The 27,743-nt window shown below is 45.8% G+C and overlaps 2 protein-coding genes across 8 annotated transcripts in view; one reads left to right on the top strand and one right to left on the bottom strand.

The window, feature by feature from the left end:
* Window positions 1-463: 463 nt before the first annotated feature.
* LOC117346360 (cytochrome c oxidase assembly factor 7) lies at window positions 464-12,066 on the bottom strand. Of its 3 annotated transcripts, XR_004536571.1 has the most exons (4): window positions 11,846-12,066; window positions 10,241-10,381; window positions 2,238-2,789; window positions 464-2,205 (listed from the first exon to the last, which is right to left on the bottom strand). XR_004536571.1 is itself a non-coding variant. In XM_033915782.1 (3 exons), exons 1-3 carry the CDS (start codon window positions 11,949-11,951, stop codon window positions 2,341-2,343), a joined length of 696 nt encoding a protein of 231 aa, XP_033771673.1. In that variant the 5' UTR covers window positions 11,952-12,066; the 3' UTR covers window positions 464-2,340. The 3 variants fall into 3 exon arrangements, 2 of the variants coding, with proteins under 2 accessions (XP_033771673.1, XP_033771674.1); XM_033915782.1 differs by having other exon boundaries at window positions 464-2,789; XM_033915783.1 differs by lacking the exon at window positions 11,846-12,066 and adding an exon at window positions 10,833-11,759 and having other exon boundaries at window positions 464-2,789.
* A 6,944-nt stretch (window positions 12,067-19,010) lies between these two features.
* ZYG11B (zyg-11 family member B, cell cycle regulator) overlaps window positions 19,011-27,743 on the top strand; it is a 45,110-nt gene continuing 36,377 nt past the window's right edge. Inside the window, exon 1 of one of the 5 annotated variants that reach the window (XM_033915780.1) lies at window positions 19,011-19,161. In XM_033915780.1, coding sequence (XP_033771671.1) covers window positions 19,159-19,161 — 3 coding nt within the window. In that variant the 5' untranslated portion in view covers window positions 19,011-19,158. Of the gene's footprint in view, window positions 19,162-19,284; window positions 19,490-26,447; window positions 26,478-27,743 lie in introns of those variants that run through there. The other 4 variants (XM_033915781.1, XM_033915777.1, XM_033915776.1 and 1 more) reach the window with 4 other exon arrangements.

Here is a 27,743-nt window from a genome sequence, read left to right as displayed (position 1 = left end):
ACCTCTCTTTGGATGTGGGATCTGGTCAGTGGAGGGAGGTCAATCAAAAGAAGCAAAGCAGTCCAAGTCTCCAAACCAACAGGAATTTATTAGCAAACGGGCAAAATAATATAGTGACTCGACTAGACATGGGCCGTATTTCGGCTGAAGATCCTGCCACAGGAGTCTAAGGCCTCCTTTTACGAAACTGCGATAGCAGTTTCTAGCATGGGGGAGCTGCGCTGAATGGCCCACGCTGTTCCTGACGCTCAATGGGCTCCCCAAGCTAGAAACTATCGCAGCTTCGTACAAGAGGGGGTTTAGAGTCTGTTAAAAAATTATTATAAACAATCGGCAAAATACAAAAAGCAATAAAAAGTTTAAAATAATTTTTTTTTAAATGAGGTTGAAAGAGTAAAAGAATAAAAAACACACTTCATAAGCTGGGTCAATTCACACATGGAAATAAAACACTAAAATTGTATAACATAATATAATAATAATAACTTTATTTTTCCATACCGCCATAATCTTGCGACTTCTAGGCGGTTCAGTATAGCGAGTCAATAACATTGAAAAAAACACTAATACAAATATTTAAATAAAAAGAGACAAATTGTGATTGGACTCCATGAAAGTATGTGTGAATAAGAATGTGAAACAAGGAAGAGATCTTGAGAATATCATCATACAGTGGAGGGAGGTGACACTCGAAATTGTCCAAACATATATCATGAAAGGATGCCTCTGTAATATTTAACCCTTTCAACAGTGTCTCATCATACCCACCCCTTACAAAAGTGCACGGGTGGGCGAGCAGCGATTCCATTTTACAGTGTTTCACAAATTCACATGCCGCCAGGCCACAAACCCTTCTTATTTTAAGGGCGGGTAGGCGCAGTCCCTCTGAGCCAGGGGTACTTGGGAGAAAATGCCAATGGGATGGAAGAGGATGAAGTAATACCTTTTATTGCTGCCCCCTCCGGCAGTCTTCTACTCTGCCTAGTGTGAAATGTGGGCCTGCTCATGGCAGTGGCCTAGTGGTTAGAACCCCTGCCTCAGCACCCTGAGGTTGTGGGTTCAATCGTCCCGTCACTCCTTGCGACCGTGGGCGAGTCACTTAACACTCTGTTGTTCCGGGTACTGTAGTTAGATTGCGAGCCCACCAAGAGAGACAGAAATACTTACGAGTACCTGAATGTAAACCACTTTGAACAGAAGTGGTATATAAGAAATCAAAGTAAATATATAAAATAAATAAACATGTCATAGAGATGAGGTACCTGAGCCTAGGAAAAACAGGACAATAAAATACTACAGGAGTGACCTCTGCTGGCAGGTGAGGGTAGCGAAGGGTTCAACTTTAGACACTTCCCTTTCACTAAGGATATATTTTTATTTCATTCTGAAAACAAAATACAACAAATATTACCAATATTTTAATTGTTTCCAAGCTGAAACAGTAACCTTCTAGTCAGGAAAATAAATAATCAGTAAAATTACAAAAAAAAAAAAATCAAGGGCCACTCCCACACCCAATCTTACCCCATTTGTGGAGCCTTCAGAGTAGAAATGATCCCTAGCTGGTCTGGTTTTTCAAAATGGCAGAAGCTCACCCCTATTTTTACTACTTCTTAGATAAACCTCAGACCATTCAGAGCCATTTTGAAAAACGGGACCAGTAGGCCAGGAACAACTGGCGATCACGCCTTCCTCTGAAGACTATTTTCCTCTTTTTTTTTAAATCAGAAAACATTTGTATAGATATTGTATTGCATTTCTGTTAGCTTTAGAAACTCAATAAAGATTAAAAAAAAAAAAAGAAATCAGAAGACAAATACAGTCAGAAAGGTCAGAGAGCAAATGAACCTTGCATTATTCAAGAAAGTATGTGTGGAATTAAAATATAATAAGAAAGGGGCTGTTTTTCTTCTTAAAAAATGAAAACCCTCAAATTGTCATACTTATATTGTAAATGTCAAACAGAGCAATGGAGCCAGCTGCTTCTCATGCATGACACAGCTCATCAGTTTGTTTGGGTTTTTTTTTTCCTATCTCCAGATTACACTTCTCCCTCCGAATATGCGAGGGTTAGGGGCAGAACCGGCTCGCGAATATGAAAAACCGCAGATAACTTTTAGGGCCGACTCTGACTCACCCCCGCACCCTCCTGCGTCCCAGACCTCCCCAGACTTTATCTGGTGGCCTAGTGGTGATGCGGGGCAGGAGCGATCTTCCTACACTCCTGCCCCGTGCAGAGTCATCATAAAAAACGGCTGCCGTGAGTGTACATTTAACAACAACAACAAAAAAATTCAATTAAATCATTAGATGTTGAAAAAGAAGATAGTTCTGTGACTGTCAGTCCCCAAATGTCAACTGGACCTTGGCTTCCTGCTGTTCCTCCTTTAGGACTTTTGCCTTGTTTATCAGGGCTTCCGCTTTCACATCGTTCTTCTCTATGCCATCCCCCAGCTTGTACATACGACTGGCATTAGCACAGCCCCACATGTGACCCAAATCGCAGGCTTTCAGAGAGTAATTCAAAGCCTGGTTCATGTCCTTCGGGAGCCCTTGAGCTCCCTGGAGGTAAAGGGCACTCAGATTAAAGCAGCTGGCCGCAAAGTTACCCTCACAGGCCTTGCTGTAGTAGTCTCTAGCCATAAGAGGGTCGGGTTTCTCGTCAAACAACCGCCCGTCGTGTGCAAGTAACCCCACGTTGTGGCAAGCGTCTCTGGACTTTTTCCCGCCTTTGCTGCAGGATGTCAGGAAGCACTCGTAGGCCGCTTTCAGATCTTGTTTCAGTCCACCTAAAAAAAAAAAAAAAAAGTAGCCTTTAAAAGAATGTACACTTCATGCAAACATTTCCAGGCACAAAGCCAGAGGACCCGTGCAGCTGATAAATGTTCATTTTGTGTTAGTTACTTGAATTTTTGTTTTATAAGAGTGTTTTTGGTCATTTTGTTGCTATGAAAGCAATGTTAGGAGAGTGCACCATTACAGGAACACATTCTAGAACGTTCCTGCACTCATATAAACCCAGCTATTTCCACCTGGACTGCACCTCTCATCTCTTGCTACCGTAAGGTGAACAGAATGCTAGGAATGATTAAGAAGGGGATCACGAACAGATCGGAGAAGGTTATCATGCCGCTGTACCCAGGCATTGAGGAAGCAGTGCGGTGGTGGCTGGACACTGAAAAGATCGCTCCTGCCCTGCACCGCGGCCGTAACATTGCAGGAGGCAAGCGAGGGAGCTGCATTATTTTAAAAGGTACGGGGGGGTCTACTAATGGGGTGGCTTATCTATGATGTCTTTATAGGCCGCCCCCATATAAGGAAGCCGCACCCACTGTTTGGATTGCAAAACTCATATATAGGCCATGGCCTATATATGGGGAAATATGGTGCTTCAGGGACCCTTCTGAAAATACCCCAGCCTAAGTGACTCCCTTCCCTTCTCACCTTAAGAAACAACCTGAAGCTTGTGAACCCAGGCCAGCTATTTCCACCTGGAATGCACCTCTCATCTCTTGCTACTTCTGACTCTCTTCAGGGACACTTCTGAAAAATGCCCATTATTAAAGTAAAGTGGAGACGATCTCTTAAGATCGTCTCCAAAGCCACACTGTGAAATTGTATGTATGTCATATATGTCAAATTGTAACCTGTCAACTATATAATATGTTTGTTTAACCTGTAAGACGTTCTGAGCTCTTTGGGAACAGGATAGAAAATGAAGAAAAAAAAAAAAAAAGACAGACTAAACGCAATGTGTGGGGGTTTTTTTTGCTTATTTTTATTTAACAACATGGAATCGAGCATGGGTGACTGGGGCCGCACAGAGTTGGAGGCAGGGCTCCGGGTACCTTGTTGGACAGACTGGATGGACTATGTGGGTCTTTTATCTGCCGTGTACCAATGAAGTGGGAAATGTCGACAACACATCACACATTTTTCAAGTCCGAGGAACTGAAAGAGGTAACGGGCGAGATACCAACGTATGATGAGCAAACAAGAGGATGAAACCTGGGGATGTTGGTCTGGTTTGGCTTTCCTTTCCCTTTGGTCCTGCCTCTCACCCCCCCCCCCCCCCACATCTAATAAATTTTAGGATATACAGGACTGTCGCTCTTTAGTCTATATAGGAGGGCCATTTTTGACATGATGTCCAAATCAAAATTTGGATATTTTGCAGAACATGCACAAGAATTCAGTGCCAAAACTGCAAAATATGGGGGGAGGGGTGTGTGAAAATTGCCATTTTTCAGATGTGTATCTATCTTTTGGAACCATTTTCCAAAAGAAAAAAGTAGAAAGCAAGCCACTGGGATGTAGGAGAGGCCAACATTTGTCGTAGACTGCTACATAGAATGGTGGTACCAGAAAAAGAGAGGCAGTAAAGATCAATCGGTCCTCAAAGAGACTGCTCACTGATCAAACACTTGTGAACACACAAACGGTGAAACTCCGAAGAGTAGTTAATATAATATAATTTAATTTAGTGAAGAAGTGCCCTCAGTGTGATAAAGCAGCGAAGGGAGCAATACTCCTACGCTCACATCATGAGACAAGGACAACCAGTCCCTGCCCCCACACCATCATGGGGTACTTCCAAGGTGTGTGATATAAATCAATAAGTGCAAAAAGTGCAAAAAATAAAGCACAAAGCAACAAACACAAGTGAGGTCAATCAACAGTCTCTTAAGAGGACCGATTGATCTTTACTGCCTCTTTTTTTCTGGTATCTTGTTAAGTTTCTTTGGCAGGTTTTTTGGAGCTTATTTTTGTTTTTGACATAGAACGGTGGGGCACCTTGGAAGCAATTCTAATGAAATGCACATAAAGAGGCCCAGAGAGTATGGTGAGCATCAAGCACCAAACTGTACCCCACACCAATAGCCCTTATACCTGCAGGTGTCACCTATATGTAGGTACAGTAAGTTTTGGAAAGCTCATATGTTCCACCACAAGTATACTAGTTACGGTAAGATATGGGCCCGAGTCCCCATCTCTGTGACCACACCGCTCACTAGGCTACTCTATTGGGACTGGCCATAACATCTAAACCTATCATATAGGCAGGTTTGTACCACCTTGTTCACACATCGCACTGCCCGATTCACTTTGGTGAATCGATGTTTCCCCCCCAATTTGGACTCACCCATTCAGTGAACAGTCCCGTCCCCCCTTCGTGAGGACAGGACAGTGAACTAACTGCAACAAGGTTCACAACAAATGCAAAAAAAAAACAAAAAAAACAAATGTAGATTCTGTAAAAAAAAACAAACCAACTATAAATGTGATATTAGAAGGGGATACACAGTTCGCCCAATGGAAACTGCAAACACTACCCCAAAAAATACTGGAATCATGAACCTAAGACAGGGGTCTGCAACCTTTTTAAAGCAAAGAGCAATTTTATCGTAGATGTTTGCTACAAAATTTACAAAGAGCCACAATGGGTACAGAAGGGGGTTTGAGATATGATTTTTTAAAGTGATATGGGTATATATGCATGTAGCATAACATCAAAATAGTTACAGAAAATAAAAATAATGAGACTTTGACACTATTTCTGCACAGAGTTGTTTCACATCCAACATTTCTCCCTCTCATATTCCCTGGACCCTGTGCAGCATCTTTTGCTCCTGCCCACAATTTCTCCTTCTATCACCCTTCTCCAGCACCATGCTGCATCTCTCCCTCCATCACCATGTCCAACATTCTTGCATCCGTTTCCATTTGTCCCACTGTTCCCTCTCCACCATCACATCCAACATTTCTCCATCTCTCTTCCCCATGCATTTCCACCTTATTCCTCTACCAGCACCATATCCAATAATTCTCTCTTCCTCCCTATGCCCAACAATTCTCCTTTTTCTTCTTTTCCCCATGTGCACCATCTCTTTCCCTCTCACTCAGACATCTATGTCCAACAATTCTCCCTTTCTGTTTCTCCCCCACCTCAGCATCTTTCCCTCCCTTCTCTGTCCTTCCATCCTATGTCTCAAGTTCATGCCCCCTCCCTCCCTTCTGTGCCCCGTCTCCTGGCATCCTCCTCCCTTTCAGGCAGTCGCAGGCAGCGGTTCTAGCATGCTGTATGCGGGTGACCCAGAAGGCTTCCCCGACGTCGGCCCCCGAACAGCTAACGGAAGGGAAGCCTTCCGGGTCAGCCGCATACAGCATGCTGGAACCGCTGCCTGCAGCCTTGTGAAGAAACACATGCGTCTACCTGAAAGGAAGGAGGAGGCTGCCCACAAGAGAAGAGCCACAGCCATGTGGTCAAAGAGCCACAGGTTGCCGACCCCTGGCCTAAGAGAATGTGATCATCTGAGATATTCTAATCAATAAGATGCTTGATGTGAGTACCCCAGATATAACAGTAAAAGAGAAAAATGGAAGAATAGCATTGTTCATAGAACTGCCAAGAATTTATTCATTCCATCAGATTGGGATCATTTAGAGATGTTACAGAAGCGTATGGTGAGGGCGGAACTACACGCAGCCACTTTGGCAGAATACTGCCGTTTAAAAAGAATTCCGCGGGGGTTGCGTATGCGCACTGAACCTAGACTATTTTTGGATAATGTCAATTTTTTAGACAAATGGAACGCCATTTTAAACAAGTGCTCCTTAGATCTAATGCTCCTAGTTATAGAAACCACTAAAAGTGAATTACAAACATATACTGCTGAGTTTCAAACAGCTAAAGAGGGATTAGAAGGTGGTTCAGCAGTTGAGGATTATAGTAAGTCTTTACAGGAGTTCAATACCAAAATAGAAGGGTTCAGGGAAGATCTCAGGAAGAACAAGATCAAAAAACTACGTCGGGACGAGTTGGATTATACAAAGGGGTTTGTCTATGCGTGGATGGACAAATCCCGATCCACCAGGCGCAGTACAAAACACCCCACCTACACTCAAACGTCATCCGACTCATCTGAAGATGATAATAGACAAAAAACCTCAGCAGGAGGCCCTAATGTCCATTTTCAAGGGGGGCCAAAACCCAGCGTAAAAAGGTCCACCAGAGCAAAACAATCCAGGAATCCTCCTTAACATCGAGCATTTTCAATTTATCTCACAGAAATCTTACTGCAGTAGAAACTTCTGTGTTGAACAAAGGGCTTTCTTTTGTACCATCTCACACTTATCAACCTGTGGACACCAGAATAGCTGTGTTCAAATTTATTAGGAAATGTAAACTTAAAAATTTTTTTCACAACAAAGAGACAGTTAGTCATGATGATAACATGGCAGATCCAGAACTTCCAGTACAAGCAAAGTTATATTTGAAGTCTACATGGTGCCCTCCTGGCACCGTGGATCCTCACATTCAAACGTTTGAGAATCTTATATTGAAGGACATTGCCCATCTAGAACATCAGCAGTCTCCCCTCCGTTTTAACTTGTCGCGTTTACAGCAAAAAGCTTTAAACACCTTAGCTGGAGATGATAGCATTATCATAAGACCCGCTGACAAGGGAGGAGGTATAGTTATTTTAGATACTGAACAGTATGTGGCAGAAGCCCATCGCCAATTATCTGATACTACATACTATGAGGTCCTTCATCATGATCCAGTAGAAGACATACAAGATGTCATTTCAAATATCTTGGTACAGGGGGTAGAAAGGGGAGTTATCACTGAGAAGGAATATAGGTTTTTACATTGCAAGTACCCTAAAATTCCAGTCATTTACTTTGTTCCAAAGATTCACAAGTCACTCAATAACCCCCCAGGTAGACCAATAGTCTCAGGTACAGGATCAATATTGGAACCTTTATCATCTATGCTGGATTCCTACCTGAATGGACGAGTCCCCCTAGCACCTTCATATGTTCTGGATTCTGCTAGTATGATACAATTTTTGGCTCAGTTCACCAACATTCCACATGGTGCCATATTGTTTACCCTAGATATCACTGCGCTGTACACAAATATACCACAAAGCGATGCCATTGATGTCATCAAGGAAGAATTGCAGAGGATGGATATTTCTGGAAGTAAGACCAAATTTTTGTTGGAGTTGGCTTCTATAGTACTAGGCTGTAATTATTTTCAGTTTGGAGAGGTGTTTTACAAACAAATTAAAGGCACCGCCATGGGAGCCAAAGTGGCTCCTTCTGTAGCTTGCCTTTACGTAGCTAAATTTGAGAAAGTTTTTCTGTATCCATCCATACATTGGCAACATCTGGTTTTCTGGAAAAGATACATAGATGACATCTTTGGTATATGGACAGGCACAGCAGACGAGTTGGACCATTTTTTAGCCTGGTTAAACAGTTGTGATGTTAACTTGCATTTCACGCTGACGAAAGACTACCACCAAGTGCCTTTTTTGGATATCAATATCCGGTTGATTGATGGGAGTTTTCAAACGAGCATCTACCGAAAACCCACTGATCGTAATAATTTACTTCAATATGACAGTTTTCACCCAAAACATCTAAGGGACAATATCCCTGCCGGACAATTTCTGAGACTCCGGAGATTGTGTACTTCTACACAGGATTACATCTCTAAGGCAGAAACCATGAAAACTAGATTTGAAGAAAAAGGGTATCCTGGCACTGTAATTAAGAAAGCATATAAGAGGGGCTTGTATGCCAATCGTACCTTACTGTTAGAACCACATCCTAGAAGGGAAGACCAACCTCTAGTATGTGTGTTACCCTACTCTCACCTGGCATTCCACATCAAACGCACTATCAAACAACATTGGCATGTGATGCAGTACCATTCGGAGTTTCAGGAGCCCCCTCGGTTTGCGTTTTCCAGAAATCAAAACTTGAAGCAAAGGCTGGTTCGTTCCCAGTTTTTATGCTGTCAACGGAACACCCCCACCGCCACGAGTGGGCATAATCCGTGTGGTCACTGCAAAATGTGCCAGTATAGTGTTCCTTTACAGGATATGAGTCTCAACATCAAAAGAAGACCAATTTCTTTTGTCTCAGATTGCAACACGAAACAAGTCGTGTACATAGTACAATGCCCTTGTGGCTTATGTTACGTGGGTTGCACAGTGCGGAGTGTCAAGACTAGAATAGGTGAACATATAAGTAGAATAAACTCAGGCATACAAGAAGCCCCCCTTGTACAGCATTGGATGCAACAGCGTCATGACATCTCTGGTTTAAAATTTTCTGTGTTAGACACAGTACATTCTGTCAGAGGGGGTAATATACCTAAACTCCTCTGGCAGAAGGAACAGAAATGGATTTTCGAGTTGAACACACTTCATCCCAATGGACTTAATAACGAGATTGAGTGGGTGGCTTTTTTATGATTTCAGCTTTTGATTCCAGCTTTGCTATGATTTCAGCCTTTTTAGTGAATCTGGCCAGTAGTTTGGACATTTTGGTGTTTTTTCAAATGAACTTTATTTACAGTGATTGCACCATAATCATTACAGTAACCTTTGACGTCAGCAGTTCAGTGACGTCATCACGTTCCGTCGGAGGTCACCCCTCCTCCTCACAGTAGTATAAAACCAGTGAGGAGTGAAGCGGTCTCCGTCGTTTGGACTTTCTAAATTTGGCAAACGGTATGTGGATAATTTTCTGCTTTCATGTTCTACTTGTTCATACACAGCGCTTCTCACCTTCATGTTTGCTACAAACAAGTATAAGTTTTTACAGCGCACTGCAAGTATATTTTGTGCGCTGTGATTGATAAATGTCTGTTGTAATTTTAGATCATCTCTTGTTGCAAAGATACGATTAGCACAAGGTCTCAGAGTGTGCAGTATCGGGTCTCCTGAAGAAGATTATCGAAACGGGGCCACGTTGAGACCCCTAGAGCCCTTACTACCATAATCCTTACAAGCTTGCACAGATAAGTGTACAGTATCGTTTAAAGAGCAAGAGAGTTCGTGTATGATAGATTTTTGAACAAAAATTTTGTCAACTAAAATTATTGAATTGATTAAGCTTTACCAGCGGTCAGAGAGTGATGCTTCAAACAGCAAATGCAATGATTGGATTGTAAACTCTTGCCCAAGGGGAGGTATTCACCCCCCTCAGAGTTTCACTTTTTCTGAGCGTTTTTCTAAGTTGTCATCAGCCCTCTTACCGCTGATATTTATTACCAATGCAGTCAGTCTTTATTTTTCATCAAGAATTTATTCTCTGCAATATATGGAGAGACAGAAAATCCCCCAAGTACAAACAAATGTAAATCAGAGACCAAGAACATGTGACAGAAAGATAAATAAATATTCCATTAGCAGCAGAGACTTCACTGGGCCAGGCTCACCTTTCCCGGTTATATAATAGGATCCTAGTTTGTAGCAGCTCTCACTGTGCTGAAACTGATCACAGTTCTTTTTTAATATTTTTGCAGTAGCTTCAAAATTCTTCTTTATTCCTTCCATATAATCAGCTAGCCGATGACAGCCTATGGAGAAAAATATTCAGTGTAGCCAAGTATTTATAACTAAAGTCACTGCACTGCCTTCATTTTGGCCAATACAGTCATATAATCAAGTTTTCAACACCGTAAAACCCATAGGTCAGCAGACAAGATGTAGGTCACCTCCTTTTATTGGACAAACCCAGGACTTAAACGTGTCCTAGTCAGTTATATGCATGAAAGAAATTTGCATGTAATGGGTCTCCAGTCTGCGAAAATTTCTACCCCTTTCTGCAAAGAAGTATTTTCTTATATTACTCCTGAGCCTATCACCTAACTTCATCCCATGCCCTCTCCTTCCAGAATTTTCCTTCATTTGAAAAAGACTCAGCTCCTGTACATTATCGCCAAGGAAATACTTAAACATCTTTCCCAAAGTATACATATTAAGGTCTCCAAGTCTGTCCCCATACGATTTATGACTAAGACCACTAACCAGTTTTGTAGCAGCTCTCTGGACCGACTCCATCCTATTTATGTCTTTTTGAAGGCATGACGTACAAAACAGCACACAGTATTCCAAACGGGGCCTCATCAGAGGCATTATCACCTCTCTTTTCCTACTGGCCATTCCTCTCCTCACGCACCCAAGCATCTTCCTGGCTTTGACCGTCATGTTTTCTACCTGTTTTGCCATCCTGAGATCATCAGACACAATCATCCCCCAAGTCCCGCTCTTCTTCCGTGCAGTAGACCAGTAGCTTCAATTCCACTGCATGTTAAACTAGCAGAAAGTGTGGTAGCAACTCAAATAACAGAATATCTGGAACACCATAGTCTACACATGCTACAGTCAGGTTTTTGCAAACATTACAACACTGAAACCCTATTAGGAACAGTGACCTCTGAGATAAAGAAATGTAAGAGAATTGGACAATTTCTCATGTTACAACTTGACCTAGCTAGTGCATTTGATGTGGTTGACCATCAACTCTTATTACTGATGCTAAACATCCTAGGGATTGGCTTCCTGGTTGGAAGGATTTAAAACAAATAGATCTTACAATGCAAAACTGAGAGAATTATTATCTATTTGAGCATCAAAGGACAAAGTATGATCTAAGATAACTCCCAGTGTAGTACTTTCTCCTTCTGAAGTCAAGCCGGGATGTTAATGAGACATACATATTTAAAACGATGTAGCCAGCTCTTGCATTTTCAAGGTTTTATGCTGTTGTGTTTTTTGGTTTTACCTTTGTGTTTGTCTTATAAGTAACTCCCATATTCGCTCAGATTGTGGTTTACATTTTCAAAATTTTGACTATAAAAGGAAATATTTAGAACAACAGAAACAGTAATCGTATAGCACCCCGCAGAGATTTGGGACTCTTGGTTATTTTAAGATAACCAGCACATTTCTATTCGCTACAGGCAGGAAGTTTTGCCCCTACATTACTACAGCACAGCTGCTGAACGCCCTTTGCTCCCACACTGCCTGCCCTTTCTCACCATCGGGATCTCTCTCCTTGTGGCACTGGTAACTATACTCTGTCCCGATGTTATCCAGAAACACCTTCACCTCCTCCTCGTTCTGGAAATCTACCGGACCAGCCATGCTGCAAACAGGATTGCACCAAAGCGCACTCCTCTTCCTCTATGACAGCACACACACACGTGTAGAGCTCAAGGTCACCTGACCTTAACCGGAAGTATCTGAGCACGCTCATGGTCCTGCCTCTGCCTCTGTCATGCAACGGCTATACGTCTATAAGGTCTCGACCAATTAGCTGACACTTTTTTTTTGTGAATGTGGGAGGAGGGAGACAAAGAGGCGCGGCTATGAGCCAGAAGGAGGCTTGGAACGCGGAATCGGATAATTTGTGTACGGAAAGGGGAGATATTAGATTTTGGATTTAGCTCAGGTCTTTCTCAGTACTAGATCAACACTCTTGGGTTGCAGGGTTTGCGACTGTTCTATGAAGGCAGAAAGATAAATCGGCCTGATTTGGGGGTGGGAGGTTTCCAGTGAATCTACAACTGTTTTTCTAAACCTTAAATTTGGTTATTATTCTAAAATTTCTGGTGCTGTAGCCTCTTGCTGCTGCATATGATGGAAGAATCGGGTTCGACACAGTATAGAAAGCAAGAAAAGAAATCTTGGGTTTTGTCCGGTGCTAGTAACCTTTAAGGTTTACAGCTTACAGTTTCTTTTCTTTTTTTCAATAAGTTTTTTTGTTATAATTTGAATAATACATTATCCATTAATAACAGGGGAAAAAAAGAGAAATCTGCAATCAAAGTACATAATTTCATCATACATAAATCCTTTTTAAGCCCACAAAAAAGGGGGGGCAGGATACTAATACAACAAGAAAAAAAGAAAAGATAAAGGAAAGATTCTCAGCTCACTTAGAACAAGAAAAAGTAAAAGAAAAGATAAAGAAAATATTCTCAGCTCGACCTACGCGAACCTTATATCAATCCTTACTATTATAGGGATACTTGTCTCCTAATAATCTTAGGGATGAAAACAATCAGACAGCTTACAGTTTCATCTCCTGCTTCCCCTGCTCCATTAGTGAAACTACAATTTTGTATACTGGTCTCCATCAGTGCAATTGAAAACAGGTGGCTGGACGATTGCTGACTGTTAAACACGAACTCTTATTTTAAAAACGAAATAGTTCTGTTTTCACTAGGGGACGCTGGTAGGAATGTATACAGAAGAGAGTTCAGTGTTGCAAATGTGGGTTTCAAGTTAACTCTCATATTTGTAGCTTAAGGGGGAGAATTCAGGAGAAAGCAGGTCTTGAGTATGTTTTGCATAGACTCCCTATTTTCTTCATTCGTAAGAGAAATGGAGATGAATTTTCCTGTTCATTTTTTTCCCACAGAACAGAAATGTGTTCGGAAATCTGTCCAAACGGTTGAGAAATATTTTCCATTGTACTAGGTTTCATCACAGGTTTGTTTTAAAAGCATTTTCCAAGCATACTTTGATAAGTTGCCTATACATATTAGATCCTATGAACTCCCAAGTACTATAGCAAGCATTCTTGGTAAATCTGAGAGACCAAGATAATATTCACATACTGTGGCTTAGGTGTGAACATAAGAAGAGCCATACTGGGTCAGGCCAATGGTCCATCTAGCCCAGTATCCTTACAACAGTGGCCTTCCAGGTTACAAAGTACAGCACCTGGCAGAATGCCAAAGAATAGCAACAGAAATTCGTTACTGTCATGTATGCACAAAACTGACATTGCCCCTGAGGAAAAATGGTGAACCAAAGACATGGACTCCTAAAAGAGGAATCTCTTATTACAGTCAGTCTGTTATTCATTTGAAAGTATTTTATTATATTTAGAAATTTGTTATTCACAACATCCAACAATTCTGTGCAAGGTACAGTAAAATATACACAATAATACTGAATTAACAAACTCTACAAAGTCATAAAAACAAACATACACAAAATATGTTTTTCTTTAATGCATGGCAAGTGGTTGATGTGGGAAAAATGATGATAATTTATCACATGGCAATCACTCTGCATTAAGCTTCTGGTTGAAAATGACGAAACTAGAGTGTACTATTTATAAAATTCAATTGTATTTGGTTTTAGAACTAAGCACAATATAGAAACGTTACTTTCCCTCTGTGATGAAATTTGTGTTGATTTCAATGATGGGAAAAAGTTTGTGCTCATATATCCTGATGCTGCTGCTTTTGACACGGCTAACCGTGTCAGTTGAGATCTTTGGGCATTTCAGGAAAGCTGCTTATTTGGATTCAGTCATTTTTAACAGACCATTATTTTTAGGTTTTTGATTGGGACTCTGAGTCAGCATGCTTTGCATTAGACTTAGGAGTGCTACAAGGTTCTTCACTCTATGTTATTTAAACACCCCCCTTCCTTTACAAAACCATAGCGCGGTTTTTAGCACCGGCTGCGGCAGTAGTAGCTCCGACACTCATAGGAATTCTATGAACATCGGAGCTCTCACCGCTGCGGACGGCTAAGGGGTCTGGTGGCCCTCTAACTCCCCTGTACGCAATCTCCCACTACCTTTTTCTCAGACTTGCTGCTGTCTTACCATCATAACATTTATTCTGCTTAATACCTATATCACACAGCTCTCAGTATCTTTTGAGCTATGCATTGACCCCCCCCTCTTCTATTAAACTGCGTTAGCAGCTTTTAGTGCAGAGAGCCGTGCTGAATGGCCCGCGCTGCTCCCAATGCTCATAGGAACTCTATGAGCGTCGGGAGCAGCGCAGGTCATTCAACGTGGCTCCCCACAGCAGAAACTGCTAGCACAGTTTAATAGAAGAGGCCCTGAGAGCATTATGCTTCTTTAATTCACTGTGAGCTATGTGGTGCTAAAAGAAAGAATAGCTGTTCAAAAAGTTTCCCTACAAACAAGCCTCCCCCAAAAAAATGTGAAGGGGGGATTAAACTTTGGAGAAGGGGGGAATCAGCTTGATATGGATAAGGTTGAAGATGGGATTGTGGAGGCTGACAGTATCTGCCCCCTCCCCCTTTGAAAACTACTGAAAATCTTTGGTCTAAGTCAGGGGTCCCCAAAGTCCCTTCTTGAGGGTCGAATCCAGTCGGGTTTTCAGGATTTCCCCAATGAATATGCATTGAAAGCAGTGCATGCACATAGATCTCATGCATATTCATTTGGGGAAATCATGAAAACCCAACTGGATTCGGCCCTCAAGGAGGGACTTTGGGGACCCCTGGTCTAAGTCATGACTACCTACCTGTTTTCCCAGGCCAGGATGGTAAAGTGATTGTTACTATCAATATGATTTGTATAGTACATAAAAAGTGTACTTCGTGCTTTAGGATAGTCCCCTTAGAGTTAACAGCGTAGACAAGACAGGTTCCAAAACAACCAATACTTTATAGGACAGTGTGGTTCAGTGGAGGATTGTAGAAACAAACATAGAAACATGATGGCAGATAAAGGCCAAATGGCATCGAGGACAGATGCTAACGCAGAGCGTCTTCACAGATGAAGTTCTGATCACCAAATTTACCTTAAAGTTATTTTTTTTCCTTTTTGAGCTATGGGGAAGCGAAAAGGAAGTTCCCGGCCTGGTTCTCCAATGGCTGGGAACTCATGGCGACTGGTTCAGACAACTATCTGTGGAATAGCACTGCACCAGATGACGGAGACATCACTGACTTCAGGAGGAATACTTGAACCTACAGCGGACCTTAGTTTGGAATGGGGTTCCCTGTACCCGGACCAGGCTCCTCGCCAACCCAGCAGTAGTGGAGGTAGCTTACTCCCCCCCCGCCCCCCCCCCCGAGGAGTTGGTGCTAAGCTCTGGAGGAGCAATGGAAGAGAAGTCAGTGGTTGTGGATTGTCCCGTGAAAGCCCTAACATCAACATCCTGTGATGGGGCTACAAGTTATGCCTTTCCGGAGAGAAAACATTCAAATTGGAGAGCTGGTAAAGCCTGACACAGTCAATTTGGACATGCTGTGGAAGGCTATTGAAATCATGGACTCCAACCTGAGGAAACCAGTAACTACATTACAAAGTGAAAATATCTCTATCAACTCAAAGGCGAATACTCGGGGTGAAACGCTGCAAGAACATGGTGAGAGTATTTAAAAGCATGAGAATATTTAAAAGCAAGAAGAACAGATTAATCAAATTAAGACTTTAGAAATGGAAATTATTAAAGAGAGATTTTTTTATCCAGTAAAGTTAGAATTCATGGAAAATAAAGGAAAACTAATTTGAGAATGTTGAATTTTCCAAAATCTCCAGTCGCGCCAGCTGTTGAAATGGTACGGAGGTATATGAGAGATATTTTTAGTTTCAACAAAAAATTTACCACCAATATTGAGAGCTCAGTATGTCTCACTTGGTAATAAATTAGGAAGTTCGCTCCTACTGTCATGGCTGGAGGGATTGATGGTGAGATGAATTTAACAGATTTTCTGGAAAATTATTTGGAAGTAATTAAACATTCACTTTGGACTTACCCCCTCTTCTATTAAACTGAGATAGCAGTTTGTAGCGCAGAGAGCCGCGCTGAATGGCCCACGCAGCTCCCGATGCTCATAGGAACTCTTTGAGTGTCGGGAGCAGCACGGGCCATTCAGCGCGGCTCACCACGCTAAAAACTGCTATCGCAGTTTTGTAGAAGAGAGGGTTAATTCTTTGAACTTATTTCAGACATATGAATGAGCAATTTCTAGGTTCAACAATTCATTTGTTTCTGATATATCTCAAGTAACACAGAAAAGAAGGACTTTTTGGCATATAGGTCTAGAGTCCTTGCTTTGGGTGCATCCTTCGTATTAAAATTTCCCGCAAAATGTTGTGTTTCAATAGGTGGAAAAAAATGTCTTATTTTTGGAACCAAAGTAATTACCAGAGGAATGAGAGGAGGAGCAAAAACCAAGTGAAAGAAGCTCTCTTCAACAAGAGTTCTCTTCAGAAGAGGTTGATTACCCACAGGCTCAGGAATGGAGTGTCTGTCCCACTCCAGGCATCTTTGGGGAGGAGGGAGGTTGGAAGGAGGAAGGGAGGGATAGAAAGAGAGAAGCACCTGCAGGAAGGAGGGTTAGAAAGAGAGAAGGAAAGAAAGAAGCACCCATAGATGGGGGAGAGGGGGGTTGGAAGGAGACAGAGAACTACCCGTGGGGGAGAGGGACTTGAGGGAGAGAGAAGCACTAAAAGGGTACAGAGGATGGGAAAGGGGGGGCAAGGAAATGGGCGAAAAGTGTGGGGTCTGGGTGGCAGTCTTTTTTTTTTTCTTCTTCACAAATATGGTAACCCTGGAGATGTGGAAATAAGGATCAACGTTAAGCTATAGGTCAGGGGTGTCAAATAGAGCAGTGTTTTTCAACCTTTTTTGGGCAAAGGCAAACTTGTTTCATGAAAAAAATCACGAGGCACACCACCATTAGAAAATATTAAAAAATTTAACTCTGTGCCTATATTGACTATATATAAAGTAATTCTCTTGAATAGGAATCAAATAAACACAAAGAAAGTATTTTATAATTACTTTATTATGAAATATTAAGTAAACAGAATAGTGAAAAATTATAAAATACTTTATTCAGTGCGAAACCTGGGCCTGTTTGGCTGAACACAAAGCTGATATTCTGGCTGGAATCGAAGAAAGACACACACGTAGCTCTTCGTCAACAGCTCTCAGTCTCTCTCTGTATTTGGTTTTTATAGCATACAAAAATAGACAAATATACCCTCCATCCTTTTTATTAAACCACAATAGCAGTTTTTAGCGCAGGGAGCTGCGCTGAATGCCCAGCGCTGCTCTTGACGCTCATAGGCTCCCTGCGCTAAAAACCACTATTGCGGTTTAGTAAAAGGGGACCATATTGTAAAATATAGACAGCAGATATAAATTCAGAACTGTGCATAGTAAGTGAAGGGAAGTTTTCATCTCTGGGAATTTACCCAGTTAACTATTAAGTTATTTGGGCAAATTCCTTTGAAAACTGTGGTAATACTGCCTCCACTTTGCTAAATTTAAAATAAAATCATTTTTCATACCTTGTCTGGTGATTTCTGGTTGCACTTTCTTCTTCTGACTGTGCATCCAATCTTTCTTCCCTTCTATCAGCCTGTATGCTTTCTCTCCTCCACACCTCATTCCCTCCCCCAACTTTTTCTTCCTCTCTCCCTGACCTTTCTTTCTTTTTTTCTGTTTCTCTTCTTTCCTTGTTTCCCTGCCTGCCCCCTTTCTTTCTTTCTCCCTGCCGTTCCCCAAGCCTCTGCCACTGCCATCGGGGAACAGGACCCACCAATGGATAACAGGCCCCAAAGCCGACGCCGACGCATGCTCTCCCTGACGTCAATTCTGCAATCGGAGAGGAAGTTCCGCCCAGCCAGGCAGCGATTGGCTGGCCCGAACTTCCTCTCCGACTGCAGAATTGACGTCGGGGAGAAGAAGACTTATCGGCTCGATAGATTAGATCGCCAAGACAAAGTGAGTCCTGGGTGATCGACTCACTTTGCCTTGGCGAGCTACTGGCGCCCCTGCCTCGGGCCCCCTGTCAGCTCCAGGCCCCTGAATGCAGGACTGGTAGTACTGCCCTGATGTCGGCCCTGCGGCACACCAGGCAACATCTCGCGGCACACTAGTGTGCCGCGGAACAGCGGTTGAAAAACACTGAAATAGAGAATGACACGGTGACAAAATTCATCACCGTTCCCGTCCCCGTGGGAAACCATCTTCATGTTATTCTTTAAGGAGAGAGGAAAGAATCAGAGTATAATTGGCCACAACCACAGACCCGCAAGCTTTGCTTTGAAGAATGCTGGTGTAGAAGGACCGAGGTTGAAATAGACACTAGAAAATGACATAGGATTATTTCGCGGTTATCCGCGGGGACGGGAACGGTGATGAATTTTGTCACCGTGTCATTCTCTAGTGTCAAAGTCCCTCCTAGAGGTCGGGTTTTCAGGATTTCCCCATTGACTATGCATGAGATCTATTTGCCTGCACTGCTTTCATTGTATGCTAATAGATCTCATGCATATTCATTGGGGAAATCCTGAAAACCTGGCCTGGCGAGGGCCAGAGTTGGGCATCCCTGGTTTACGATTACCCCCCCCCCCCTCCAAATCATCGTGAAAAAGTGCTCAGCCCTTATTTCCGCCGGGAACGACTTGAAGCGCGCTGGCCCTTTAAGGGGGCGGGTCCCTCCGATTCACTTCCAGGTCGGTGCCGGCAGCTCCTCCCGCCGCCACCCCTCCCCCCCCGGCCTTGTTTACACTCCGCCGGGGGCCCCGGGCCTGGGCGGCCGTGACACCGCAGACATGGTGAGTCCCTCTAACGCCGCAAAGGGCGTTTCCTCTCTCTCCGCAGCGCGGACGCCGGCTCCCCTCCCCGCATAGAAAGCGCAGCGGCGGCCCGCACAGGTCAAAAGAGCGTTATAACGGGGCCCGAGTGCGTGTCTCCGCCCCGCACGGGGAGCAACAGACGGGCCTCGGTTACTGTTTGGGGGGCTTTTGTCGTGGTTTACATTAAAGGCAAAGGGAAGAGGACTTTCTCTGTGCTTGCAATGGAAGCGCTTTAGGCAGACTTTATTTTGTACCGGGGGCAATGGTGGGCGAGGGCTGGATCCGGTGGCACCGGTACAGGGAGAGGGTGAGTGTGGGAAGGGATAGAGCCCGGGAGGTGCTGAATTTGTGCCACCTGTGCAGCTAAGGGAGAGCTTGATGCTTGTGGAGGGAATATTGCCAGGGAAGAGAATTGGATTTACTGCCACTTGTGCCAATAAGGGAGAGAGCCTGCTGCCGCCTGAATAGGGTGACAGTGTGGTAAGGGATTGCCCCTCCTGATAGAGCCCGGGAGGTGCTGAATTTGTGCCACCTGTGCAGCTAAGGGAGAGCTTGATGCTTGTGGAGGGAATATTGCCAGGGAAGAGAATTGGATTTACTGCCACTTGTGCCAATAAGGGAGAGAGCCTGCTGCCGCCTGAATAGGGTGACAGTGTGGTAAGGGATTGTCCCTCTTGTTAGAGCCTGGGAGGTGCTGAATTTATGCCACCTGTACAGATAAGGGAGAGCTTGCTGCCTGTGGAGGGAATATTGACAGGGAAGAGAATTGGATTTACTGCCACCTGTGCTAATGAGGGAGAGAGCCTGCTGCCGCCTGAATAGGGGGACAGTGTGGTAAGGGATTGCCCCTCTCGATACAGCCCTTAGGGGTGCTGAATTTATGCCACCTATTCAGGTAAAGGAGAGCTTGCTGCCTGTGGAGGGAATATTGCCAGGGAAGAGAGTTGGATTTACTGCCACCTGTGCCAATAAGGGAGAGAGCCTGCTGCCGCCTGAATAGGGTGACAGTGTGGTAAGGGATTGTCCCTCTTGTTAGAGCCTAGGAGGTGCTGAATTTATGCCACCTGTACAGATAAGGGAGAGCTTGCTGCCTGTGGAGGGAATATTGACAGGGAAGAGAATTGGATTTACTGCCACCTGTGCTAATGAGGGAGAGAGCCTGCTGCCGCCTGAATAGGGGGGACAGTGTGGTAAGGGATTGCCCCTCTCGATACAGCCCTTAGGGGTGCTGAATTTATGCCACCTATTCAGGTAAAGGAGAGCTTGCTGCCTGTGGAGGGAATATTGCCAGGGAAGAGAATTGGATTTACTGCCACCTGTGCCAATAAGGGAGAGAGCCTGCTGCCGCCTGAATAGGGGGGACAGTGTGGTAAGGGATTGCCCCTCTCGATACAGCCCTTAGGGGTGCTGAATTTATGCCACCTATTCAGGTAAAGGAGAGCTTGCTGCCTGTGGAGGGAATATTGCCAGGGAAGAGAGTTGGATTTACTGCCACCTGTGCCAATAAGGGAGAGAGCCTGCTGCCGCCTGAATAGGGTGACAGTGTGGTAAGGGATTGCCCCTCCTGATAGAGCCCGGGAGGTGCTGAATTTGTGCCACCTGTGCAGCTAAGGGAGAGCTTGATGCTTGTGGAGGGAATATTGCCAGGGAAGAGAATTGGATTTACTGCCACTTGTGCCAATAAGGGAGAGAGCCTGCTGCCGCCTGAATAGGGTGACAGTGTGGTAAGGGATTGTCCCTCTTGTTAGAGCCTGGGAGGTGCTGAATTTATGCCACCTGTACAGATAAGGGAGAGCTTGCTGCCTGTGGAGGGAATATTGACAGGGAAGAGAATTGGATTTACTGCCACCTGTGCTAATGAGGGAGAGAGCCTGCTGCCGCCTGAATAGGGGGACAGTGTGGTAAGGGATTGCCCCTCTCGATACAGCCCTTAGGGGTGCTGAATTTATGCCACCTATTCAGGTAAAGGAGAGCTTGCTGCCTGTGGAGGGAATATTGCCAGGGAAGAGAGTTGGATTTACTGCCACCTGTGCCAATAAGGGAGAGAGCCTGCTGCCGCCTGAATAGGGTGACAGTGTGGTAAGGGATTGTCCCTCTTGTTAGAGCCTAGGAGGTGCTGAATTTATGCCACCTGTACAGATAAGGGAGAGCTTGCTGCCTGTGGAGGGAATATTGACAGGGAAGAGAATTGGATTTACTGCCACCTGTGCTAATGAGGGAGAGAGCCTGCTGCCGCCTGAATAGGGGGGACAGTGTGGTAAGGGATTGCCCCTCTCGATACAGCCCTTAGGGGTGCTGAATTTATGCCACCTATTCAGGTAAAGGAGAGCTTGCTGCCTGTGGAGGGAATATTGCCAGGGAAGAGAATTGGATTTACTGCCACCTGTGCCAATAAGGGAGAGAGCCTGCTGCCGCCTGAATAGGGGGGACAGTGTGGTAAGGGATTGCCCCTCTCGATACAGCCCTTAGGGGTGCTGAATTTATGCCACCTATTCAGGTAAAGGAGAGCTTGCTGCCTGTGGAGGGAATATTGCCAGGGAAGAGAGTTGGATTTACTGCCACCTGTGCCAATAAGGGAGAGAGCCTGCTGCCGCCTGAATAGGGTGACAGTGTGGTAAGGGATTGTCCCTCTTGTTAGAGCCTGGGAGGTGCTGAATTTATGCCACCTGTACAGATAAGGGAGAGCTTGCTGCCTGTGGAGGGAATATTGACAGGGAAGAGAATTGGATTTACTGCCACCTGTGCTAATGAGGGAGAGAGCCTGCTGCCGCCTGAATAGGGGGGACAGTGTGGTAAGGGATTGCCCCTCTCGATACAGCCCTTAGGGGTGCTGAATTTATGCCACCTATTCAGGTAAAGGAGAGCTTGCTGCCTGTGGAGGGAATATTGCCAGGGAAGAGAATTGGATTTACTGCCACCTGTGCCAATAAGGGAGAGAGCCTGCTGCCGCCTGAATAGGGGGGACAGTGTGGTAAGGGATTGCCCCTCTCGATACAGCCCTTAGGGGTGCTGAATTTATGCCACCTATTCAGGTAAAGGAGAGCTTGCTGCCTGTGGAGGGAATATTGCCAGGGAAGAGAGTTGAATTTACTGCCACCTGTGCCAATAAGGGAGAGAGCCTGCTGCCGCCTGAATAGGGTGACAGTGTGGTAAGGGATTGCCCCTCTTGTTAGAGCCCGGGAGGTGCTGAATTTGTGCCACCTGTGCAGCTAAGGGAGAGCTTGCTGCCTGTGGAGGGAATATTGCCAGGGAAGAGAGTTGAATTTACTGCCACCTGTGCCAATAAGGGAGAGAGCCTGCTGCCGCCTGAATAGGGTGACAGTGTGGTAAGGGATTGCCCCTCCTGATAGAGCCCGGGAGGTGCTGAATTTATGCCACCTGTACAGATAAGGGAGAGCTTGCTGCCTGTGGAGGGAATATTGCCAGGGAAGAGAGTTGGATTTACTGCCACCTGTGCCAATAAGGGAGAGAGCCTGCTGCCGCCTGAATAGGGTGACAGTGTGGTAAGGGATTGTCCCTCTTGTTAGAGCCTGGGAGGTGCTGAATTTATGCCACCTGTACAGATAAGGGAGAGCTTGCTGCCTGTGGAGGGAATATTGACAGGGAAGAGAATTGGATTTACTGCCACCTGTGCTAATAAGGGAGAGAGCCTGCTGCCGCCTGAATAGGGGGACAGTGTGGTAAGGGATTGCCCCTCTCGATACAGCCCTTAGGGGTGCTGAATTTATGCCACCTATTCAGGTAAAGGAGAGCTTGCTGCCTGTGGAGGGAATATTGCCAGGGAAGAGAGTTGAATTTACTGCCACCTGTGCCAATAAGGGAGAGAGCCTGCTGCCGCCTGAATAGGGTGACAGTGTGGTAAGGGATTGTCCCTCTTGTTAGAGCCTGGGAGGTGCTGAATTTATGCCACCTGTACAGATAAGGGAGAGCTTGCTGCCTGTGGAGGGAATATTGCCAGGGAAGAGAATTGGATTTACTGCCACCTGTGCTAATGAGGGAGAGAGCCTGCTGCCGCCTGAATAGGGGGACAGTGTGGTAAGGGATTGCCCCTCTCGATACAGCCCTTAGGGGTGCTGAATTTATGCCACCTATTCAGGTAAAGGAGAGCTTGCTGCCTGTGGAGGGAATATTGCCAGGGAAGAGAGTTGGATTTACTGCCACCTGTGCCAATAAGGGAGAGAGCCTGCTGCCGCTGAATAGGGTGACAGTGTGGTAAGGGATTGTCCCTCTTGTTAGAGCCTAGGAGGTGCTGAATTTATGCCACCTGTACAGATAAGGGAGAGCTTGCTGCCTGTGGAGGGAATATTGACAGGGAAGAGAATTGGATTTAATTGCCACCTGTGCTAATGAGGGAGAGAGCCTGCTGCCGCCTGAATAGGGGGGACAGTGTGGTAAGGGATTGCCCCTCTCGATACAGCCCTTAGGGGTGCTGAATTTATGCCACCTATTCAGGTAAAGGAGAGCTTGCTGCCTGTGGAGGGAATATTGCCAGGGAAGAGAATTGGATTTACTGCCACCTGTGCCAATAAGGGAGAGAGCCTGCTGCCGCCTGAATAGGGGGGACAGTGTGGTAAGGGATTGCCCCTCTCGATACAGCCCTTAGGGGTGCTGAATTTATGCCACCTATTCAGGTAAAGGAGAGCTTGCTGCCTGTGGAGGGAATATTGCCAGGGAAGAGAGTTGGATTTACTGCCACCTGTGCCAATAAGGGAGAGAGCCTGCTGCCGCCTGAATAGGGTGACAGTGTGGTAAGGGATTGTCCCTCTTGTTAGAGCCTGGGAGGTGCTGAATTTATGCCACCTGTACAGATAAGGGAGAGCTTGCTGCCTGTGGAGGGAATATTGACAGGGAAGAGAATTGGATTTACTGCCACCTGTGCTAATGAGGGAGAGAGCCTGCTGCCGCCTGAATAGGGGGGACAGTGTGGTAAGGGATTGCCCCTCTCGATACAGCCCTTAGGGGTGCTGAATTTATGCCACCTATTCAGGTAAAGGAGAGCTTGCTGCCTGTGGAGGGAATATTGCCAGGGAAGAGAATTGGATTTACTGCCACCTGTGCCAATAAGGGAGAGAGCCTGCTGCCGCCTGAATAGGGGGGACAGTGTGGTAAGGGATTGCCCCTCTCGATACAGCCCTTAGGGGTGCTGAATTTATGCCACCTATTCAGGTAAAGGAGAGCTTGCTGCCTGTGGAGGGAATATTGCCAGGGAAGAGAGTTGAATTTACTGCCACCTGTGCCAATAAGGGAGAGAGCCTGCTGCCGCCTGAATAGGGTGACAGTGTGGTAAGGGATTGCCCCTCTTGTTAGAGCCCGGGAGGTGCTGAATTTGTGCCACCTGTGCAGCTAAGGGAGAGCTTGCTGCCTGTGGAGGGAATATTGCCAGGGAAGAGAGTTGAATTTACTGCCACCTGTGCCAATAAGGGAGAGAGCCTGCTGCCGCCTGAATAGGGTGACAGTGTGGTAAGGGATTGCCCCTCCTGATAGAGCCCGGGAGGTGCTGAATTTATGCCACCTGTACAGATAAGGGAGAGCTTGCTGCCTGTGGAGGGAATATTGCCAGGGAAGAGAGTTGGATTTACTGCCACCTGTGCCAATAAGGGAGAGAGCCTGCTGCCGCCTGAATAGGGTGACAGTGTGGTAAGGGATTGTCCCTCTTGTTAGAGCCTGGGAGGTGCTGAATTTATGCCACCTGTACAGATAAGGGAGAGCTTGCTGCCTGTGGAGGGAATATTGACAGGGAAGAGAATTGGATTTACTGCCACCTGTGCTAATAAGGGAGAGAGCCTGCTGCCGCCTGAATAGGGGGACAGTGTGGTAAGGGATTGCCCCTCTCGATACAGCCCTTAGGGGTGCTGAATTTATGCCACCTATTCAGGTAAAGGAGAGCTTGCTGCCTGTGGAGGGAATATTGCCAGGGAAGAGAGTTGAATTTACTGCCACCTGTGCTAATAAGGGAGAGAGCCTGCTGCCGCCTGAATAGGGTGACAGTGTGGTAAGGGATTGTCCCTCTTGTTAGAGCCTGGGAGGTGCTGAATTTATGCCACCTGTACAGATAAGGGAGAGCTTGCTGCCTGTGGAGGGAATATTGACAGGGAAGAGAATTGGATTTACTGCCACCTGTGCTAATGAGGGAGAGAGCCTGCTGCCGCCTGAATAGGGGGACAGTGTGGTAAGGGATTGCCCCTCTCGATACAGCCCTTAGGGGTGCTGAATTTATGCCACCTATTCAGGTAAAGGAGAGCTTGCTGCCTGTGGAGGGAATATTGCCAGGGAAGAGAGTTGAATTTACTGCCACCTGTGCCAATAAGGGAGAGAGCCTGCTGCCGCCTGAATAGGGTGACAGTGTGGTAAGGGATTGTCCCTCTTGTTAGAGCCTGGGAGGTGCTGAATTTATGCCACCTGTACAGATAAGGGAGAGCTTGCTGCCTGTGGAGGGAATATTGACAGGGAAGAGAATTGGATTTACTGCCACCTGTGCCAATAAGGGAGAGAGCCTGCTGCCGCCTGAATAGGGGGGACAGTGTGGTAAGGGATTGCCCCTCTCGATACAGCCCTTAGGGGTGCTGAATTTATGCCACCTATTCAGGTAAAGGAGAGCTTGCTGCCTGTGGAGGGAATATTGCCAGGGAAGAGAGTTGAATTTACTGCCACCTGTGCCAATAAGGGAGAGAGCCTGCTGCCGCCTGAATAGGGTGACAGTGTGGTAAGGGATTGCCCCTCTTGTTAGAGCCCGGGAGGTGCTGAATTTGTGCCACCTGTGCAGCTAAGGGAGAGCTTGCTGCCTGTGGAGGGAATATTGCCAGGGAAGAGAGTTGAATTTACTGCCACCTGTGCCAATAAGGGAGAGAGCCTGCTGCCGCCTGAATAGGGTGACAGTGTGGTAAGGGATTGCCCCTCCTGATAGAGCCCGGGAGGTGCTGAATTTATGCCACCTGTACAGATAAGGGAGAGCTTGCTGCCTGTGGAGGGAATATTGCCAGGGAAGAGAGTTGGATTTACTGCCACCTGTGCCAATAAGGGAGAGAGCCTGCTGCCGCCTGAATAGGGTGACAGTGTGGTAAGGGATTGTCCCTCTTGTTAGAGCCTGGGAGGTGCTGAATTTATGCCACCTGTACAGATAAGGGAGAGCTTGCTGCCTGTGGAGGGAATATTGACAGGGAAGAGAATTGGATTTACTGCCACCTGTGCTAATAAGGGAGAGAGCCTGCTGCCGCCTGAATAGGGGGACAGTGTGGTAAGGGATTGCCCCTCTCGATACAGCCCTTAGGGGTGCTGAATTTATGCCACCTATACAGGTAAAGGAGAGCTTGCTGCCTGTGGAGGGAATATTGCCAGGGAAGAGAGTTGAATTTACTGCCACCTGTGCCAATAAGGGAGAGAGCCTGCTGCCGCCTGAATAGGGTGACAGTGTGGTAAGGGATTGCCCCTCCTGATAGAGCCCGGGAGGTGCTGAATTTATGCCACCTGTACAGATAAGGGAGAGCTTGCTGCCTGTGGAGGGAATATTGACAGGGAAGAGAATTGGATTTACTGCCACCTGTGCCAAAAAGGGAGAGAGCCTGCTGCCGCCTGAATAGGGTGACAGTGTGGTAAGGGATTGCCTCTCTCGATACAGCCCTTAGAGGTTCTGAATTTATGCCACCTGTACAGATAAGGGAGAGCTTGCTGCCTGGGGAGGGAATATTGACAGGGAAGAGAGTTGGATTTACTGCCACCTGTGCCAATAAGGGAGAGAGCCTGCTGCCGCCTGAATAGGGTGACAGTGTGGTAAGGGATTGCCCCTCCTGATAGAGCCCGGGAGGTGCTGAATTTATGCCACCTGTACAGATAAGGGAGAGCTTGCTGCCTGTGGAGGGAATATTGACAGGGAAGAGAATTGGATTTACTGCCACCTGTGCTAATAAGGGAGAGAGCCTGCTGCCGCCTGAATAGGGTGACAGTGTGGTAAGGGATTGCCCCTCTCGATACAGCCCGAGGTGCTGAATTTATTGCCACCTGTACAGATAAGGGAGAGCTTGCTACCTGTGGAGGGAATATTGACAGGGAAGAGAGTTGGATTTACTGCCACCTGTGCCAAAAAGGGAGAGAGCCTGCTGCCGCCTGAATAGGGTGACAGTGTGGTAAGGGATTGCCTCTCTCGATACAGCCCTTAGAGGTTCTGAATTTATGCCACCTGTACAGATAAGGGAGAGCTTGCTGCCTGGGGAGGGAATATTGACAGGGAAGAGAGTTGGATTTACTGCCACCTGTGCCAATAAGGGAGAGAGCCTGCTGCCGCCTGAATAGGGTGACAGTGTGGTAAGGGATTGCCCCTCCTGATAGAGCCCGGGAGGTGCTGAATTTATGCCACCTGTACAGATAAGGGAGAGCTTGCTGCCTGTGGAGGGAATATTGACAGGGAAGAGAATTGGATTTACTGCCACCTGTGCTAATAAGGGAGAGAGCCTGCTGCCGCCTGAATAGGGTGACAGTGTGGTAAGGGATTGCCCCTCTCGATACAGCCCGAGGTGCTGAATTTATTGCCACCTGTACAGATAAGGGAGAGCTTGCTACCTGTGGAG

The sequence above is a fragment of the Geotrypetes seraphini genome, chromosome 12 (assembly GCF_902459505.1).
Source record: "Geotrypetes seraphini chromosome 12, aGeoSer1.1, whole genome shotgun sequence".
In the NCBI taxonomy this organism is placed as follows: domain Eukaryota; kingdom Metazoa; phylum Chordata; class Amphibia; order Gymnophiona; family Dermophiidae; genus Geotrypetes; species Geotrypetes seraphini.
The sequence above is the reverse complement of the archived record's forward strand: the minus strand, read 5'-3'. Positions and strand labels throughout refer to the sequence as shown.

Excerpts from the sequence above, each read along its gene's own strand:
- LOC117346360 (XM_033915782.1), bottom strand. The coding sequence starts at position 11,951 with ATGGCTGGTCCGGTAGATTTCCAGAACGAGGAGGAGGTGAAGGTGTTT. Across the intron at positions 10,382-11,845 it reads CAAGGAGAGAGATCCCGATG|GCTGTCATCGGCTAGCTGAT; the intron begins GTGAGAAAGGGC and ends TTTTCTCCATAG. Across the intron at positions 2,790-10,240 it reads CTATTATATAACCGGGAAAG|GTGGACTGAAACAAGATCTG; the intron begins GTGAGCCTGGCC and ends TTTTTTTTTTAG.